At 39.2% G+C, this 20,060-nt stretch overlaps 1 protein-coding gene across 1 annotated transcript; it reads right to left on the bottom strand.

Moving 5' to 3' along the window:
* Positions 1-1,415: 1,415 nt before the first annotated feature.
* Positions 1,416-14,215, bottom strand: mtmr9 (myotubularin related protein 9). The gene is made up of 11 exons (XM_063496203.1): positions 14,135-14,215; positions 13,559-13,743; positions 11,772-11,880; positions 11,493-11,618; positions 11,213-11,386; positions 9,478-9,695; positions 8,477-8,638; positions 8,240-8,381; positions 7,913-8,133; positions 7,503-7,654; positions 1,416-3,369 (listed from the first exon to the last, which is right to left on the bottom strand). The coding sequence occupies exons 2-11, from the start codon at positions 13,738-13,740 to the stop codon at positions 3,206-3,208; spliced, it is 1,650 nt and encodes a 549-aa protein (XP_063352273.1). The 5' UTR covers positions 13,741-13,743; positions 14,135-14,215; the 3' UTR covers positions 1,416-3,205.
* Between the last annotated feature and the right edge of the window lie 5,845 nt (positions 14,216-20,060).

The following is a 20,060-nucleotide window of genomic DNA, read 5'->3' as shown; positions in this document are numbered from 1 at the left end:
CCTATGAAGCAGCTGACCCTTGGCTATTTTTTGCCCCAGTCGCCGCATCAGATGATTGTGTCGTCACAGCAGTGGGAACATATTTTATTAGGGTGCTGTTTACTAATCTTCGGTCAGACTGTCAAGGACAGGGTACATAACGTGGATATTTTCTAGGACTTCTTTCTGGTATTTGGAACCTTTGGAAGGGGGAAAAAATTAAATAATACTGATATATTTAAAGCAGATTTTTGTCCACATGAAAATAATGGAACAATGACCCTGACATGTTTACATTAAAAAGTTGTCCTGTTGAGCCACAGTCAACAGTTGTCCTGTTGACTGTATATAAAAGATGGACACAGCCTCCAAGTCAATGTGTCAGTCAATGAGGAAATGCCTTATAGTGGGATTATTTCATCGCCCCCCCCAGCAGGGGGCGATGCTTTTTCCTGCAAAAGAAAGTCAGACTGCAAAAAAAAAAAAGAGTATGTTAAAAACAAATGTACTATTCTCTTCATCTCTGAATTCAACAATAAACACCTCCCTTCTGATTTTATTGTTTTTATTATACAACACTAAATGTGTACTCCTTACCTGGTTGTGATTGGTTACTGGAAGTTACTGGCAGTTGCTGTGAAATTGCTGACGTTGCACTCACGCAGGCCTACAGACCGACCAGCCTGGAAACCACCGTTCACTGAGGAAAAACATGTATTCTGCATGTGGTAGCTGGTAGTCAGTAGCATGAAATTGTTCACAAATAAGTATAAGGCGCTGCACTGAAAAGCCCTCTGCAATTGCTTTGGTTGTTTCAGCTTGCTGCAGTCAGTAGGAATTTGCATGGAAGACGCTGATTTGTCTGCAAAAGTACGCTACTCGACAAGCAGAAAACGTGAGAAGTGCAACACAAACTGTAAGCAGAGTACGTTCACCTTCAAAGTAAAAGTTGAGCCTTTTGATGTGTCAATTGCACAAGTAAGGTCCAATTTTACTTTGAAGGTGAACGTTCTCAGTATACCGTTTGTGTCACATCTTCTTTCAAACTAATCTCAGACAAGTCAGTGTCTTCCACCTTCCATGGCAGTGAGATCCATCACCAAGTCATCTCATAAAATTTAAAAATACAGAGTTGGAGATGAAGCTAAGGCTTTGAAAAAGGTCTTCACATACCAAGGGCTAACATTAGGGTAGCCCTTGGTATGGGTAGGGTAGATATATTTTATTGCTAAATGTTCAATTTACAGCCAACTAGGTGGCTTTCACTTTGTTTTCTTAAAACAAAAAACAACAACAACAACAAAAAAAAAACCCTACTGTGATTAGAAACTAGCTTAATGAGACTGGTGAGACTGAATCACGGAAAACTGAATGATGCACAGACTGTGTGGTGATTAAAGAACTGAAATGCTTCCTTTGTTGTGATACAGATTTTAATGGCATGAAAACTTAAAAAAAACAAAAAAACAACAACTTTTAATCAATATTAGATTTTTCAAGCATTCTGATCAGCAGTGACAAAAATATGTACACATAATTTTGAATCTGGATTTTACAGTAAGGCATTGCACAAAGTACAACAGACAAGATTATTTATCTACTGTGTGACATTACATTTTTGAATTTTGTCAACTTTTTGACAAAGCGAAAATCACTTAGGCATCACACAACTATAAGAAATGTTCTATCCATGCACACATGAAATATACACGTAAACTTTCTCTTTGTCAAAGCATTTCAAAGTAGTGGAAGTAAGTTAAGCTTAGTGTGATTATTAGTATTAGTATTGAGAAGACAATGAGATAAATCATAGATCAATCAAACAAAACTGGCCAAAGATGGCTGCAGTGCATTTAATTTTTAATCCCAGACCATAATAACAAAAAAATATATTTATATTTACAACGCTAGATGATGTTTTTCTAATGGTACTACCAAAGAGTGCGCTGAAAGATGAAAGAACTAAGGTCTATAAGCAAAGAGCGCTGCGGGTTTCAGCCTGCCATAATGACACAGACGATGCTTTTATGCAGCTTTACTGACCGCAGAGGTTTAGGATAATTCCTATGTTTGTGAGATAAGTATGAGCTTGGATGTGAGAAGCTGACAATTAAGTACATTTTCCAGAAGAGACACGAGTTTTGGAGTGTAACATGTGTGTAGGTTAGTTGGATACATTGGCATATTGTCCTGTTTGATATTTGGACATTTGTCATCTATTATGGCAACAACTGATGAGAGATTGTTTTCAAAGTGGGAGTAAAATTGATTTGCATATACGTACATACAGATAAAGAAATGCTATTGACACAAAGTGCATCAGTTCTGAATGTTAAACAGAAGTCAGAGATGCTCAGCAACCTATCTAGTCGTTAGACTATTGTTATACGTGGTTACATCAAATCGTTTGTGTAAATTCTGGCTGTGATACTCACTGGAATGTCAAGCATTGATCTGATATTTTACATATTATACAAACCTCCCTCCTCACTGGCCTGACCCTACCTACGCTTAGTATGTCATCTCAATGTGCAGCAAAAGCACATGTTGCCTTACAGCACCCTATATGTTGCCATAGTTACTCTGCAGCGGTCTAATGGTGTGCACATTCAGCAGAACTTTTACGAAATAAGTGAACCCTCTAGCAAATGAGACACTTTTTTTTCCAGCTGTCCTTAAAATGCCCCTTTAATCCTCTACTATACAAGATCAGTGCTGAGAAGCACAAGAGGGTCCACAATGTTGTTTTTACACATCGTGTGTATAGAAATGGAAGCCGGCAAGTACGAGTGTGGGTGTTTGAAGAGGCTTGGCAACAGTGAAATCAGCCGCCCAGTCACAGCACAATCTATAGAAATGAGCAGTAGGCATGTGCAAGTCTGGCTGTACACTGATATTAGACCACAGTGAGATAAGGGAGGTTTAGCTTTTATCTGCACTCTGAGAAATGGCTAATAAGGACGGCGCTTTTGTTTCTAAATGTTTTCCTCTTACTTGAGTGTAGTTTGCAATGAGTCACTATGATAAAAATGTTTTTCATTAAAGTGTCAAAATTGAAGTTCATTTAGTCGCGTTCATTCTCTAAAGAATAGCTTGACAATAATGTTGTTTTCTTACATTATGTTTTAAAAAGGGGAAGAAAAAAGTTTAAGGCTAAAGCTGGGATGTCTGTGATTGTTTGAATGTACCACCTCATTTACTTTTAGAGGTCTCTCTCTCTCTCTCTCTATGGCGTATGCAGCAGAGGATCTTCAGTTTCAAGCTGGGCCAGCTGCCTGCGCAGGCTGTTTACTTTGGTCTGAAGCTCCTTGTTGTACTCTATTATATGAACCATTTCCTCATAGGCCTCATCCAGACACTTGGAGGTGCGGTTCCAACGAAGGAACACTCCTGTCACAGAAGAGCAGGACCAATCAGAAAACAACAATTCACAAACTGGTTTCTTCCAGTTCTGGTTTCTTCTAAACACTGCAGTCTCCCAACCTTGTTAAAGGTTATGTAAGCGTTGCGTGTGCAGTCACTGAAAACATGCACCTTTCTTATGATAACACATACTTACACATACACATACATACATCATTTCGATAAATAAAACAAACAGCTAACAGATAAAGTGTATTATCGTGCTGGATGTGGTTCTTTGTGGAGGTTTGAGTTGGAGTACAAATACAAGATTTTGACATGTCTAAAACTTAAAGCAGTCTCGAAAAACAGCACAAACTGTGTGAACTGAGTGCAAAAAAACCAAAACCACTGGACCTTAATGGTGGTTGGAGGCTGTTGGCAGAGAAACAGGTGTAAACACAGAGGAGCTGTATGACTGGAATGAACCATCGCTTTACTTGTCAGTCATAAGGAAAGCCAGTGTGTCAACAAACTGAGCTTTCTGAACCCAGTAACACGTCTGTAGATAGAACTACTCAATAAGATCTCAGTTATTTTAGTTGTTTTTAAGTTTGGGTCATTGATAACAAAATACTTGTGAAATGTATGGTGGCTGCGGAAGGATGTGCATGTGCATTCCTATGTTTACGCAATATTTGGAACAATGAATTAACTGCAGCCAACTTTGCCCTTTGCTAGAACACGTGCTGTAACTTGGATCTGTACTCCAAATGCTCATTAATATATTTTATACTGATATTTAGACACACTTGCCTCTGAGCCCTCAGTGAATTTCTTGTTGTTTAGCTGACATTAAAGCCTTGCTTTTACCCAATTTCCTCACCTTTAATGAAAAATAAAACTCTGTCTTTTGCCTGATCCCTTTAGGGGGTCACCACAGTGGATCCTCCTTCATTGCATCTATGAATCTTCTTTGTGGTCTTCCTCTTTCCTTCCTGCATGGTAACTCTATTATCAACATCCTTTCTCCAATATACCCACTATCCCTTCTCTGCACATGTCCAACCCATCTCAGCCTTACTGCTAGTACTTTGTCTCTATATTGCTCACTGTGAGCAATATTTCCAGTATTTCTTTGCATCTTAGGTCGTTGGCATCATATTGTAAATTTCATGTTTAAAAAAAAAGAAAAGAAAAAAAAAAACTGTCATTTTTGACTCTTCTTTTAAATAAGCTTTGCTGCTGATGTTTTAAGACACTTAGCTGTGTGTCTTAAAACACAAAAGCAGAAAAGAAGGACGGAAAAGCCCTTCGTTTTGTTTGTGCTGATAAATAAATCCTTCTACCCACAAGTTGCAATCACCGTGAAAAACCCTATGCACTATTTTTTTCCCTCTATATTATCAGAAATATCATTATCATAAATTTCCTTGAAATACCATTACATAATATTGAGGCTTTATCGCCCAACCAAGAACCAAGAACATGCAAACTCCACACAGAAAGGCCCAAGATGGATAATTGACATTTCACCTATCCTGGACTTTGTTACACAGTTATACCCGTGTAGTTCAGAAATAATCCTGAAATCCTTTTGCTCATTAACTTTTTGGAATTATATTGAATTTATAACCTTTGTGTCTTTTGTGAATAGTGTTGATTGCTTTCCATTTCTTTCATTTGTATTTGTAAAGTCTTTTTCTAACTGGATTTTAAAATGTTTAAAAGTCATGTTTATCAGTGTTTTAACTCTTACATGTCTTTTAGCTATTTTTTAAAATTTAATTTCAACAGTTTAAATTGTAGTTTCACTTGTCTGTTGTGCAGCACCCTATTTAAAGTCTGCTGTTCTTAAATGTGCTACAAAAATAAAATGACTAAAACCTCCACATTTTTACTCAACACCTTTAAAGTGATCAAACTGCAGTCCAATTTAAAAAAAACCATATTATTTTAGTGCATTTTTTGTTTTTTTAAATAAACCATTATTTTTATTCAATATTATTTCGCTAAGAATTACACAGAACTTTGGGGATGTAAAGATTTCACACACGCCATCAGTTTCTTTTAGTGTCCACATCAGCAGCTAGAGTTCAGGACTTCCATTGGGTCTTTTAAGGTGGGCTGAGGAGTGTGCGTCACTTTCTATGAAAGAGCTGCATAAGCAGGATATCACGTGCTCCACTCAGTTCTTATGCATTCCACTTCATATAGCGTGAACGTGATTCTAAGGCTTTAGGCAGTAAGAGAGGCCCCATGCACAAAATGCATGAACCTAATGACCTCTAGTTGGTCGGGATTCCCCCTCCCCCAACTCTTCTTTATGAATGGTCTAACACAGATCTCCCCAGGGCTTTGTTGTACTTGTTGTACTATGCTGAACCCACTGACATTAAGACAACCATAGTTAAGAATAAGAATAACCACCATTATTAAAGTTGTGGGGGGAAAAAACCCTCATCAATTAAGAGTTAAGCAAATCAAAAAATGTTTTAAGTTTCACTGCAGTCACTCAAATTCACAATTTAGACAAATTCAGACTTACATATTCATTCTGAATTTGTTAAAATTCAAATTAGTACACTGTCATTTCAATAAAATTGAATTGAATTGAATTTTCAGTGTTTTAAAAAGTGTGTAAAAATGTGAAAAAAAGTAATAATTTTAAACCGAAAACAATGATGATATAATGCTAACATTGGTAAAGCTGGTTTTATCTAGCAATTTAAATAAAAAAGATCATGTAAAATTATCAAATAATTTTGATTTAAACAGATTTAGGATCACATTTATATACACTGATATTCTGATATAACCTCCCACTGATACATAATGTTTGTGTTTAATGCCAAAAGGCACTTGTGAAAAAACAGCACTTTAAATGACCCACAACAGATTTTGTGATTGTACGCCTGTATCAGTGCTTCTTTATTTAGCACCATTTTGCTACTTATGCTTTACCATAATATCATCACACTGCCTCTCAGTGAGGAAACCGTCTGTAAAAAAGACACACAGGCAGGCTGAACATGTCACGGACATGCCTCAGGAGCATTTTGAACAATTTCCCAAATGCCAAGGTGTGTTCTACCTCTTCTTGTAAAATGATTCATAATGCTAGCTATACCTGAAACTTTTGCACAAGTACCACCTCTCCACCAAGTTACATGAAATTCAGCTGAGTCATCTTGCAGAGTTTCAGGTGGCAGGTCAGACAGCACTGATCACATACCTCACCTAGTAGCTGTACACGACATGACAAAGCTGCAACCAACAGTTAGTTCACTATTGGATAATCATGGGACTGAATGCTTATCTTTACTAAAGATCAAAGGTGACTGTAAAAGGAATAAATTGACGTGCAGCATTTTGTTTACTTATCTAAAATTATTTGCTGATAATATTTTTTAAAAATCCTGTACAATGTATGTATACTTGTCTTCATGCTTGTAACCTTGGAAAGCACAAATAGCTGGTCCTTGGGTCCCAGTGGCTGTCAGGGTCATTCAGGGTTCAAATGCTCAAATCAATGGTGCCCCCTACTGGTGAGATTTCAGAACGTATGAGCGAGCAAATGTGTATTTGTAATTGTGAGTATGCCCAGTTTCTAATCGTGTACCTGCGGCTACAACAGCAGTTTTATCACCTGATCCTCATGGTGGGTTTTTAGATATTAACCTACTGCATTTTCAGACTGAGAATAAACTTAAAGCATGAGTCAAAACTGCAAAATATGTACAGCATGTGGTCTCACTGGACTGCTTTCAATGAAGAATATTAACATGTGCCATTTAATTGCTTCGTGTTGTAAATGAGACACTCAGTGTAACAGTTGGATTTAATGTATGTATAAAAAAAATACATAAATACAGCTGAAACTTAAATAAAGATTAAATTTAAAAAAATACTCCCAGCTATAAATGTTCCCTTAAAACCTGCAAACAAAACTTTATGTGTACATTTTAAAACTTAAAATTATCCGGCACGTTTCCTTTTTTTTCCCACTTTAGGAAACTTTCTTTTATAAAAAAGGAAACAAAAATTAAATTTGCTGATTTTACTATCTATCCATCTATTATGGATCACAGAGGCAGACGTCTTTTGTACAGACACCCAGACCTCCCTCTACCTCCTCTCCCTCTTCTTAAGAGATACCTACGAATATATTTGTTTCTTACCTTCCCACAGCAGCAGACTCTGAGGGGCCACAGATGGCCAGATCACAAGACTGTTGGGCTCGTAAAGTGGGTTGGTCAGACGCTCCAGCTCCTGCGGCCGATTCACCCATGACCAAAGGGACACAGTCTTTTCAGGCAAGCACAGTTTGGCTCTGTGAAAAAGACAGAAATGTGTCAGACTGACCAACAGGAAAACTGGTTCACGGCTGTTTTATCAGAGGTGGTTCACAGCTGCAGGGAGAGCATCGTGATTTTTGCATGACCTAACTATCAGCAATACAACAAATACTAACAAATGATGTATTCTTAAACTACGTAGGGTGACACCCACATTGACACCCACATCACACAGCTGAAAGCATAGCCCTGACATAAACTGAAGGTCTTACATCAGCCAACTCCTATCTTACCTCTCAGCTGCACTGTTGCCCAAGAATGTCCCAAACTGAGATGCGTAGGCGTGTTCGAAAAGCAGTACCAAGAAACTCTCGTTGAATTCAAACGAGCAGGGAAATTGGCGAAGGATCTGCCACACACAGTCCAGGAAGAGAAGAAAGACAGGGGCCTCATGGCGAGGCTTGCTGTTGGAGAAGGCAGACTGGGCACAGCGCTGCTGGAAAGGGTGACCAGCCTGTGTAAGCAGTCAAAGAGGTGAAATGAGTGGAAACACTCACACTGTGGAGGAGAAGGTGAAAGAAAAGACAACATTTGGCTCTAAACAATGCATCAAAGCTCACCTGGAGCCACTCCCGCTCTACCAGGCTTTGAAAGCCTTTAATGGTCCTGCAGCCGGGATCCAGGATGATCTGAGCCAAGGAGGTGACCTGCAGGGTGGAGTCTGTCCCTTCTGTACCATGAACAAGCACTGACGCTCCCTCCCTGAGATAAACACACGAGCCCACAGTCTGTCACTGCTTGCTGCTTTTCGAGTTTATGTTTACTGGGACATGAGGACAACCAAATGAAAAGCAGACCTGTCAATACACTGGGCAGCCAAGCAGGCAGTGGTGAGGATCTCTTTGACATTAGTTTGCCAGTTGGAAGCCTCCAACTTGCTTAACCAGCGGTCCATGCTGTGGGACTGGTCGTTACATGCCTCCACCAACTTAATCAGGCTCTCCTGAAGGACATTATACCTGCAAAAAAACAGATTTATTTAGATCATTTAAGGTAACAAATACATTTCAATCAGTTTCCACTTTATCTAGTCTTGTCAGTAATACTTTACAATTTTGCAGAAAAACATAAGTTGCACTTTTCAGTGCCATATTATGGAGTGGATTAATCGTGCCTTTTTACATCTTTGTTTTTTTAATATTCTTTATGTTGATGTACATGATGGATGTTCTATTATTCAAATGTCCTTAAGACGTGTTCTCCCTTATCAGCTTACAAGAAAAAACAAATACCTTCAAAATCTGCTTGGCTGTCTAACTGTATAATGATGAATGATGAAGCCAAGTATTTTTTTCTTTCACAATCACTTTTCAAGCAAAACTTTTAAAAGGAGTGTACAGTAAAAAGAGTGTCTCTGTTCCTGTTAGGCAGTTAGTTAGGCAAGGTTAAGCAACTCCATAATCCAACCCAAGCTGGGAAAAGTACAGTGTACTTATGATGTAAGATGGGGGAACATTGTTTGTTTTTCTGCAAAACTTTCAAGAAATTTAATGCAGCGCTTAAAATGAAATACTCTATCATTTGTATCTGCTTTCTTGCAAAACTGCCAGAATTCAGGCACTACTTAAATGTACTTAAAGTATAATTATTCCTTTGTTTCCTGTATAAAGGTCAGTTGTTACCCTGTATTCTAGCGAACCCACCTTTAAGCATTTATAGGCAATTATAATGACATTTTAATTTCTAATAAAATAAATTGAAATTCCATTTAATCATGAGGGAATTGCAATGCAACAGACTTTAAACAGGTCGTATTATAAAGTGTTACTGTCTTCTTAATATCTAAGTGTCCAATCACCTTTCAATGGCCTTGTGAATCCTTCTCCACTGTGGGTAGTTGGCCTCCAACTCAAACCCTCCACCTCGGGCTTTGGCCTGCTGTGCAACATTGATAGCACGTGTATCAATGATGTAACCACGCTTTCCTGGCCGCAGAGTGGCGTTGATCAGCTTCTCGTCCTCCTTACACCGTCGCCCATTGGTGCCCGTCAGTGGTTGTCCTGCTCGCATCATCACCTGAAAGTGGAAGTGATTTGTCAGCCGCTATATTTAGAGATGGCACGATACCACTTTTTTATGTTCGATACGATATCATGAATTTGGATATCTGTCGATACTGATATGAATCCAATATAGTCTATTTTATAATCAATAAAACTGTTTGTTTTTTTTAAATATCTTGCTGCATTTTGTATATGTTCTAACAGTTTTATTACAGAAGCTCCTTCATTCTAGTCTAAACAACAGTGTCTCAGTAACTTTCCACTAGAGATGGTCCCCTCTTATCTGCATTTTCCCAGGCAAGCATGAGCGAGAGTCTGTAGCTTTCTACTCCCCAAGGACACATGGTCTCATGCCTTTATTTTCAGGGCTGTGTCCACTTAATACTACACTATATAACTTTATAACGCTTATTAATAAAAAAGCATAGCATTATTGAAGCACTGAAAAACAGGCCCAACAGTTCATACTCAAATTTAAAAAGACAAAACACTAAAACTATTCTATTACACTTGCAAAAAATATACTGCATCCAAAATATTTTGCAGTTCAGCAATACTTATCTTTTTATTTAAACCTTTAGCAGAACTGTAAATCTAAGTATTTAAAGTAATACTCAAAAAGTAATTTAAAATGCAGTTTTATGCAGATTTCAAAAACTCTTTGGTTCTGAAAAAAAGGAAGTGCGATATCAGCACAAAATAATGTTTATATTCAACAACAACAAAAAAAAAAACGGGTTGTAGAATGGACCCTTTTATACTTAAAGCTTGACATAAATAGACATCCAGAGTGGAAAGCAGTGCAAATGAATGTAAACACGCCTTCATGACACTCATGTTTTATCAAGATGGATGTCAGTGTAAGCTGTTTCTATCACATTTAACCTGAGACTGACTTTTGTGTAATTTCTATACAAAACACAAGTATGAAAAAAAGTGTTTTTCATAGTTTTTTGGGGACCATGGAACTGTTTAACATGCAACACAGTTTGTTTGTTTTTTTTTTCACAGTAAATCTTGAGTCTATCCATTGTACGGTCAGATGCACAGACGTCCAAGCTCCATATATCGGTTGTTAAGCTTAATGTAAGAACGCTTTACAAACATTCAGAGATGAACTTTCACACTTGCTTTGCTTCTCTGGGATAGCTTGCTCGGAGGTGAAATACCGGTTTGGCAACACGTAGCGAGGCTCCAGATGCTTTCAGTGACAAGCAACTCCAGACCACCGACAGGTCTCGCATGCAACAGCCGCACTATCACGTGACGCATACTGCTCCAACGTGCTAAAGTCACTACCTGGGTTAAGCCATGTTGCAAGTTTTGTGAGGTGCTTTTGTTATATTTAATGGATCAGGTTACATTTTTTATTTCTCCCTGATATCCGATCCAGTAATTTAGGTCAGGATCGGACCGATACCGGTACTGTATATTGGATCAGTCCATCCCTAGCTATAATGTTCAAAAACACAAACAATGAGAAGCAAAAGAGACGTCAAAGGCAGAGTAATTATTTTTCCTTGCGCTTACCATGCCGTTCTTCTTGTGATAGTAGCTAAGTACTGGAAAACGGCCACCGTGACGGAAAGTAGCTACTTTCTTCAGCGTTTCATCATCAACATCTTTGGGTACTGCCACTAGTGGGGGGTATGACGGACACAAGCTGAAGTCTTTGTTGACCTCACTCAGCCTCCACTCATCTGTCTGCAAAGTGAGGTAGAGGGGATGGAGAAAACAAAACAAAAAAGGTCCAATAACCCTGATTCAAAGTGAATTACTCTGTAATGTCACAGCAGAGACCTAAACATACCATGGACTCCAAATCTTTAAAGGCATTCTGGGGAAGAAATGAATTCCATCCATCCTCTATGACTTCAAACATTGGCCGGTAGAAGAAAGGGTACATCAGGGAGACTGAATCAAGAGTGGACAGAGCCTTGGGAGGAATGAAAACATTTACTTGTTATTCACAATATTAATCACATGCAGAATTTAACTTGACATGACAAAAACAAAGAGAGCCTGAGAGAAAAATACAGCGTAGCTAAAAATAATCACTCTCTTTCCGACGGGGAGCCTTTGTTCTTACCTCGATAGAGCTGGCAATGTTGAGACACTCCTCCATACCAGTGATTTCAAGCTGAATCATTCTCAGGTCTTTGCATTTGACAGTGATGTGCCCCAAAGACCCCACAAATCTAAAATTTAAAAGGTGAACACAATAAAGAGGATGAATGTCATGAACAAACACAGAGTATCAGTGAACTACTCTGAGCCCTACAGCTCGGCTTTCTGTGTGTAATTTCTATGTTATCGTCATGTTGGGTTTCTGGAAGAATCGTTGAAACAACTTTTAGTTTGACTGTAGGTTCAGTGATTGTTATTAAAGGCAGTATCAGTACTCAGTGCTCAGTACGTAAGCTCTAAGCAGCAATGTGCCCCAGCTACAGACGAAAGAGTGGATTGGCCAGTATCCAAGTACAATGAGCTGCATAAATCCATTCTTAATGGATTAATGTGAAGGCATCTACATGAAGTTCAGTCAGAAAGCAGGAGGATTTATGAGTCATTTGCTTTACAATGAAAGAGACAATACAGTGCTGTGAAAATGTATTTGCCTGCTTTGTTTTTTGTTTTTTTTTCTGCATATTTGTCACACTTTAATGTTTCAGATCAAATATATTTTAATATTAAACAAAGACAACCTGAGTAAAATTATGTCAATTATTAAAGGAAATAGATATCCAAACCTACCTGGCACCATCTAAAAAAACCTAATAACGTTTTGCCACCCTTGGCAGCAAGAACTGCAATCAAGTGTTTGTGATAACTGGCAATGAGTCTTTCAGAGGTAGACTTGTGTGTTTCAGACCAATGTCCTGGTGCATAACCAAAGTGTGCTTGAGTTTCAGGGCATGAACTGATGATTGAAAATTTTCCTTCAGGATTTTTGGGTAGTGGGGAATTTATTAAATACAGCAAGCCATCCAGATTCCAAAGCAGCAATGCAGCTCAGACCATCGCACTAACACCACCGTGTTTGACTGTTGGTATGACTTTGTTTTTTAAATAAAATGCCATGTTAGTTTCATACCAAAAGGTTCAACTTCTGTCTCGTTAGTCCACTGAGTATTTTTCCAAAAGTCTTGGGGATCATCAAGATATCTTTTATAAAATGTGAGACAAGCCCCTTGTGTTCTTCTTGGTCAGCAGTGATTTTTCACCTTGGAACTCTTCCATGGATGCCATTTTTGCACAGCATCTTTCTTATTGTTAAATCATGAACACTGGCTTTAACTGAGGCCTTCAGTTATTTAAAGGTTGATCTTGTGTCTATTCAGACCTCCTGGATGTGTCAGTGTTGGTCGGCTGGGCACTCTTGGGAAGGTTTACCACTGTTCCAAGTTATTCTCCATTTAGAAAGCCCATACCAAAACCTAAAATTAAACCTTAAGGTCGTTTGCAGGTTATTGGGCCAATACTGGAATAGAAACTGACAGTTAAGTACTAGGCAAACCTCCTGAGGCTTGTGTGTCCAACCTGATTTTGTGTCCAACCTAAAATGTTTAAAAACGGTACAATTACCAGAAATAGCAGTAAAGAAAAACAAATTCTTTGCCACTACAAGCCCCGTGTCTTTAACCAGTTAATGTTAGTTTCTCTAACCAGTTTAACTATAAGCAAGTTATGCATATGGACACTATTAATAAATAATAATCAGATCTGCAGCATGCACTAAAAGACAGGCGTAACTCAAACGGATTTTAACAAATGCATGCCCTACTGACCTGCATCTATTTAGGGTAGGTGATGTACCATTTTCACAAAGAGATTACATAACAGTCATTTAGAAAAACAACAACACAACGCTGTCACCTCTTCTCTATCGAGTCAATGTTTGAATGAAGCAGCCACAGCTCCTCCGTGTTGTCCTGTCTGGAGGAGAGAATCAGGTGATGACCAGTCAAACACAGAGTCCCCTCCACAGTAGGCATGAAAGGCCTGTGTAGGACAACCCCGTCCACCCTGGGTGTCTTTATCAGCTCTGCAAACTCCATAATCTGACCAGACAGAAAGAAAAAAGACGCGGTGATTTTAAAGCATAAAGACAACGCTATTGGTTAGGTCACGCTACTATTATTGGAAGGACAGGCCAGCGCAAGCTCTGTCGACATATATGAGACAGATATCGTGTACGTCCATGTCGGTTAACAGTAAAGATGAAAAAGTACTACAAAAATCGGTCATCTTGATAAAGTTATTCTATTCCGGAAATTAAACTGCTAACGTCAGCTAGCAGGCTAATCGTGACAGAAAGGAGGATAATTTGCCATAAAAAACGGCCGACATTTCGAAACTCAAGCCAAAACACAAACATCACGTATAATATAAATATTAAAAACAACAAGGAGCGTTTTTCACCAATACTAAAAATATTTATCGTACAACTACCTGACAATGTTTTCTTTTATTTTGTCGCAGGGCGATGCTGGTACGTTAAGAAAAACACGCCGACTGGAAACAACCGACTTTTCTCGGCTCAGTTTTGCATCCCTAATTCCGCAATTCTCGTCTAAAACGGGAAGTGACTCTGTGCTCTCCTGTGTTTTTTAACATTAGCGTTATACTTTAAATCTGTAAAGCCCCCGAATAACTTGTAATGTCCACATATTAGATATAAGTATGTTTAAACATCCATACAGCAACACAGTGAATTAGTTAGAGTTTAGTGGTTTGGAGGCAGCGTCAGATCTGTGGTTCATCCACAAGGCTTCTGAAAATCCGCGAAAGGCTGTTTCATTTTAGTGTCTGTGTGTTTGGGGTCTACCGAGAATATCAAAAAAGGTCACTAGGTGGTGACATTGGAGTGCTTTTGAGAGATTTCTGGCTTTCAGAAGTCTAAACAGTATTGCCCTGATTTCACCGGGTACATTATGTATGATGATAGATGTGCTGTGAGTCATGTTATACATTTAGACATGTTATTTAAGATTAAGCTTAAAACTTTCCTTTTTGATAAAACTTAGAGTTAGTGCTGGATCAGGTGACTCTGAGCCATCTCTTTGTAATGCTGTAATAGGCTTAGAATGGTGGGGAGCTTCCCATGATGCACTGAATCACGTACCTCTTTTCACTTCCTGCGGGTTTACACACCACTACTCAATTTAATTATTGGCAATTATTAAACTCTGGCTCTCTCTCTCCTGTCTAATTGAGTCTGTTTCCATTGGAGATTTCTCCTGTTAACAGAGAGATTGTCATTTCCACAGTCTCCAAGTGCTTCCTTATAGGAGCTCATCTGGTAATAGAAGTTTCTTTCTAATATTGTAGGTTCTTTACCTTACAACATGAAGCAACTTGGTGTGACTGTTGTTGACAATTGTTGCTATAGACTGTAAAAAAAAAAAAAAAAAGAAGTAAAAATTGAATTAAACTAAATTATTGATCCAGCCTGGTGGTGGAGGCCTGATAATACCACTGATCACAGATAGGTATGCAAGGTAAGACTGCAGTAAGTCAGGGAAATGCACAAGCTGTAAACTAAAATGTAAATGTATCAAGACAACTTAGACAACAACAAAAAGAAAAAATAAGTGGACAACAATGACCTGCTGAGTCTGGTATCCAATTGAAAAAATGGGAGTTAAAGTGAACTGAAGACAGAGTTTTAACAGTTAATATTAAGTCTAATGATTTGAGGCCCCAAAGGAAAAAAAGTCTAGTGTTGGGTCTTTGTGTAGTTCCAAGTACAGTTTGACAGGCTGGTGTAGCAAAGTTAACAAGGAGAGCAGAGAGAAGTCATATCTGGCCTGAGGAGGAGGAGGAGGAAGAAGAGGAGATGCGGGGGGGGGTGTAGAGAAGGAGGAGCCAGTAGGCAGCTGGCAGGGGCAGAACAGACACAGGAGACTTCAGTACCCTTAAACATAAATGACAAAGGAGGAGGGGACCTACTGACAAGGCTAAGCATGAGCTCAAACTAAACTGCACTTTTCTGCTTTATGGATGCTGATTAAATAATCAGGAGATTAAAAAGCTGCACACACTCATACTCATTAGAGATAATGACATTTTGACTCGGGCTTTAAAGATCATGTGTGCGCTGCATTAGCTGAAGGCGGCTGGGGAGTTTATTCTAAAGAAAGGGCGTGGAGCAGGGGGGGGAAAAAAAAGAAGAAACGTTGCCTGAGGTTTTTGTCTTAGCTCTCTGAATAGCGAGGACAACTGCCCGCTGAGATCTTAAAGCATATGAAGGAACACACAAGGAGCCTGAACGGCAGACTCCCTAAAGAGGTGAACGCTTTTGGAAAGAGAAGAAGAATAGCAGATAGCTTGGCAGAGGCTACTGTGGACCATTTTGTTTTAGACATTCTGAGCATTGTGTGGGTGTGTGTGTGTGTCTGTGATGTACTGCAAATCAGCACGGTATTTGCTTCACTTGCAGCCTGTCTAAGCTTCACAATAGATGGTTTGCTCTGGGCCTTCCCAGCCCACATCATAGGGAGCACTGTATAGACACCAGGGCTAAATTGAATGTGATACCCAGCATTGCTTTACAAACCAAATAACTGCTCTTCTTCTGGGGAGAAGATGCTTTGCTGTCAAGAGATGAACTGATAAAAAAATAACTTTCAAACCAAACATGCACTTCACAGAATACAACAGAGTAACTTAACCTCTATCTTTTTTTTAAGAGGATGCGAGAAATGTGAAGATGATTTAGTTTAGCATCTGTTATAAAAGATCCACAATCTACAAAAAAGAAGAATAAGTTATAAATATAAAAGTGGGTGAAGCATAATGACTGTAACTCTGTGGAACGTGGGAAATCACTGCATGTAACTCTTGCCAAAGACGTACCCACATTTCCCATTAAAGGTGCACTGACAGGCTCCCAGTTAACGTCAAACTGCGATCTGTTAAGTGTCCAAATTTGTCACGAGGGAACTGAATGCTCACTCCCACACTTCCCACAGAGCAATTTTTTGACATTTATTGAGGAGTTCTGAACATGCTGGAACATCGTCTGGCAAATTTTAGGGGCTGGATAATTAGTACCCACACCAACACCAATTACTCACCCGGGCTCTTCATTCATCTTCTGATGAAGACAATCTCATCCATGATTCATTCCTTCACTTTAACCTTCTGTTCTGAATGGTTCTTGTTTGTGTGATGTTATTTTGGGCATGTCCAGTGAATCAGAGCTGTCTGTCAAGGCAGATAATGACTTTGATGTAGGTGCGGAGTCTAACACCAGAATCTGTTGTGATTTTTCACTGTGACAAATGTCTGGATTTGCACTTCTGTGCTCCGTCAGTAGGCTTATTGCCTCTGATCAAGTTGATTAAGCTCCTTCAATGAATAGTGATAGAGCTCAGTGTTTCTTTTTTGTAATTGATTAGAACTTCTTTTTCTCTCATTCTTTGTCTTCTATTCCTGGTTTATATAAATTTACATACATAAGAAGACACACACAAACAAAAACAAAGCATGACCTGCCATCTTAGATTTATACATTGATATTCTGGGGATAATTATTCACATCAGTAGAAGTGACCCATGGTAGAATTTAACATAAGCCAGATGGATGTTATTTACAGCATCACTAGTACTCATACAAAGTAGAGGAGAATCCCACAGTCTTGTTATTAGCTTCTCATTGCCACTTGTATTGATTTAACCTCTGAAATCATAACACAGCCTTGCCTACAGTGCATCATTGATTTGTTCAACCTGAACATATTATTCACAGGATGCCACATTTACATTTGAAGCAAAACCACACTACTTTGCGGATTCCTTGTACATGGGTGGGAATCACACACATCCTGCCTGAATAATTTTGCGTATGCCACCCTTAGAAAACTGTCACCCCAGACCTACTCCTCAAAAAAGCCTTATTGCTCCTGCCTTGTATTCTTTCAGCCCTCTGAGTCCATCTGATCCCATGCTATCCGGATGTGTCGATTTTTGTATGTTTAAAATGTTCTCCCACCAATTAAAAGAAAATGTTCTTGCAAATTAGAAATAAAAATATTTGAGTTGATGGACGTAACAACTATTTACATTGCTTTTTCTAACAAATAAGTGATTTGTTTATCTCTCAAAATGTTGGGATTTAGGACCAGGTTTGGGGTCATCACTGACCTCACAGGGTTAAAGGTAACTCATCTCTGATCCAAACCACTACTGTAGGTTTGTGTTTTGCTTTTTTGTGTATAAAATTATTGTTATTACAAGAAAACAGTTTTGTTTTTTAATTATTATTGCTCTGAGGCCTTTTTTTTCACTGCCTACCCCAGGCCATTAGACCTGAGTGTGCATCCAGAGTGCTGCTCACAAGGCACTGTTTAGAGACCTGAGGTACTAATGAAGTTATACCTGCTACTCTGAGCCAAATAACTGGTGCTGGAAACACTCCTCAGAGATTTTGTTTGACATGAGGATCACAAAGTTGCTGCAGGTGGCTGCACATCCATGATGTAAATCCCAAAGATGCACTATTGGATTGAGCTCTGGTTCCTGAGCTTACTGAAGTAGTGTCACTTGGTGTGGTCTGGTGTGGTTCAAGATTTGATGTGCTGTGCATTCAGAGATGCTCTTATGCATTCCTTGGTTGTAACAAGTGCTTGTTTGAGTTGCTGTTGCCTGTTGCTGAAGCAGTCTGGCCTTCTCCTCTGACCCCTGCTTCAGCAAAGTATTTTCACCCGGAGAACAGCTGCTCACTTCATATTTTCTCTTTTTCAGCCCATTCTCTGTAAACCCTAGAGATGGTTGTGTGGGAAAATCCCAGCAGATCATCAGTTTCTGAAATACTCAGACCAGCTCGTCTGGCACCAACAACCATCCCACGCTCAAAATCACTTAAACCGCCATTCTTTCACATTCTGATGCTCAGCTTGAACATCAACTAGTTAGGCCTGACCCCTAAATGTAAATGAGCTGCTGCCATGTAATTGGCTGATTCGATACCTGCATTAATAAGATGATGACTTGATGTACCTAATGAAGTGGCCAGTGAGTGTAAATATTTAGGGATGCTTTTGTCAGTTGAGTACCAGAATGTTATAGTTTTGTGTCCTCCAATTAGTCTTCATTTTAATTTCATTTTGACTGTTTGATTTTAAGTTAGTTTTATTTAGTTAGGGCTTTTTTTGTATTTTTTTTGTATTTTTTTGTCTTTTCCGTTTAGTTTTTCATTAGTTTTAGTGTTTTTATTTAATATTGTATGAAGGAACATGCCAGAGGCAAGATATAGGAAAATCAGCATAAGTAGCACAATACAAAACAGAGCTTTTTGAAAGCAGTTGACTCACAGTTTTGTAGAAATGCTAAGTCTCAGTACAAACTAAAGCCTCATCAGGCAAGCTGTGATAATACATTTTGCCAGACTGACAAGGAGTAAACCTAAGGATGTTTTCTTTATAGTTTGAGTTTATTTGAGTTAGTTGTTCACAAAATCATTTCAGTTCATTTTGATTTTCTTTCCCTCCAAAAAATATTTTAGCAAACAAACTAAAATTGTATATTTCACGTTAATTTTCAGTTTCAGCTTACTTACAGTAACCTTGTTAGATAGATAACTAGTTCAGACGAAGCGTTCTCAATTAGGGCCTTCGGGAATAAAGACAGAGCTGTCGAGGATTCAGCACTAGACAGCTCCCATCAAGTCCGCACAGGCAGAGCTGAGCAGACAGCGGGGGTGAAGCGGACATGATCCAATCAATCTCACATTGGATATGACCCTGCGTGGCAGCTCAGTGGGCACATTCTAATCACAGTTGTTGAGCCTGCAGCGGACTCACCAGCTCTTTGTTCCCACATGTAACCCGAGGGTGGGGTCGGGGTGCTTTTCAGTATACGCTTAACCCCTCTGATTCCCACTGAAACAAACCCCATCCTATATTTTGTATAGACGTTACCCATATCTCTCTTTCTGTATTAAAAGTCTAAACATTTACGACTGCGATAAGAAAATAACCTCATATGCGCTCACACGCACGGCGAAAACCACGGCAGGTCACGTAAACTCTCGGGAGCTGACGTTTTTGTTGTTTTTTTTTCGTGTTTTTTTTTTTTACGTAAGCGGAGGAGCCTCTGTTTGCGTCCCACAAACAGTGACTCCAAACTGTGTCAGTGTGATTGATTCAAACACTCAGGTCATCACCAAATTATCATCTACATTATGCAGTCAGCCCACTCCTGCATATTTTGGGGCTTCAAATGAGACACTAGATGGCAACCACGTTGGCAGTGAGTCTGTGCGCGCGCGCGCGTGTGTGTGTGTGTGAGAGAGAGAGGGGGGGGGGGGAGTTACGTCGGCGTGGGACAGTGGAGGGACCGTCTGCTCATGGCACTCCGCTTGCAGCTGGAGGCG

The sequence above is a fragment of the Pelmatolapia mariae genome, linkage group LG15 (assembly GCF_036321145.2).
Source record: "Pelmatolapia mariae isolate MD_Pm_ZW linkage group LG15, Pm_UMD_F_2, whole genome shotgun sequence".
In the NCBI taxonomy this organism is placed as follows: domain Eukaryota; kingdom Metazoa; phylum Chordata; class Actinopteri; order Cichliformes; family Cichlidae; genus Pelmatolapia; species Pelmatolapia mariae.
Note: the sequence above shows the minus strand (reverse complement) of the source record. Positions and strands in the feature narration are given on the sequence as shown.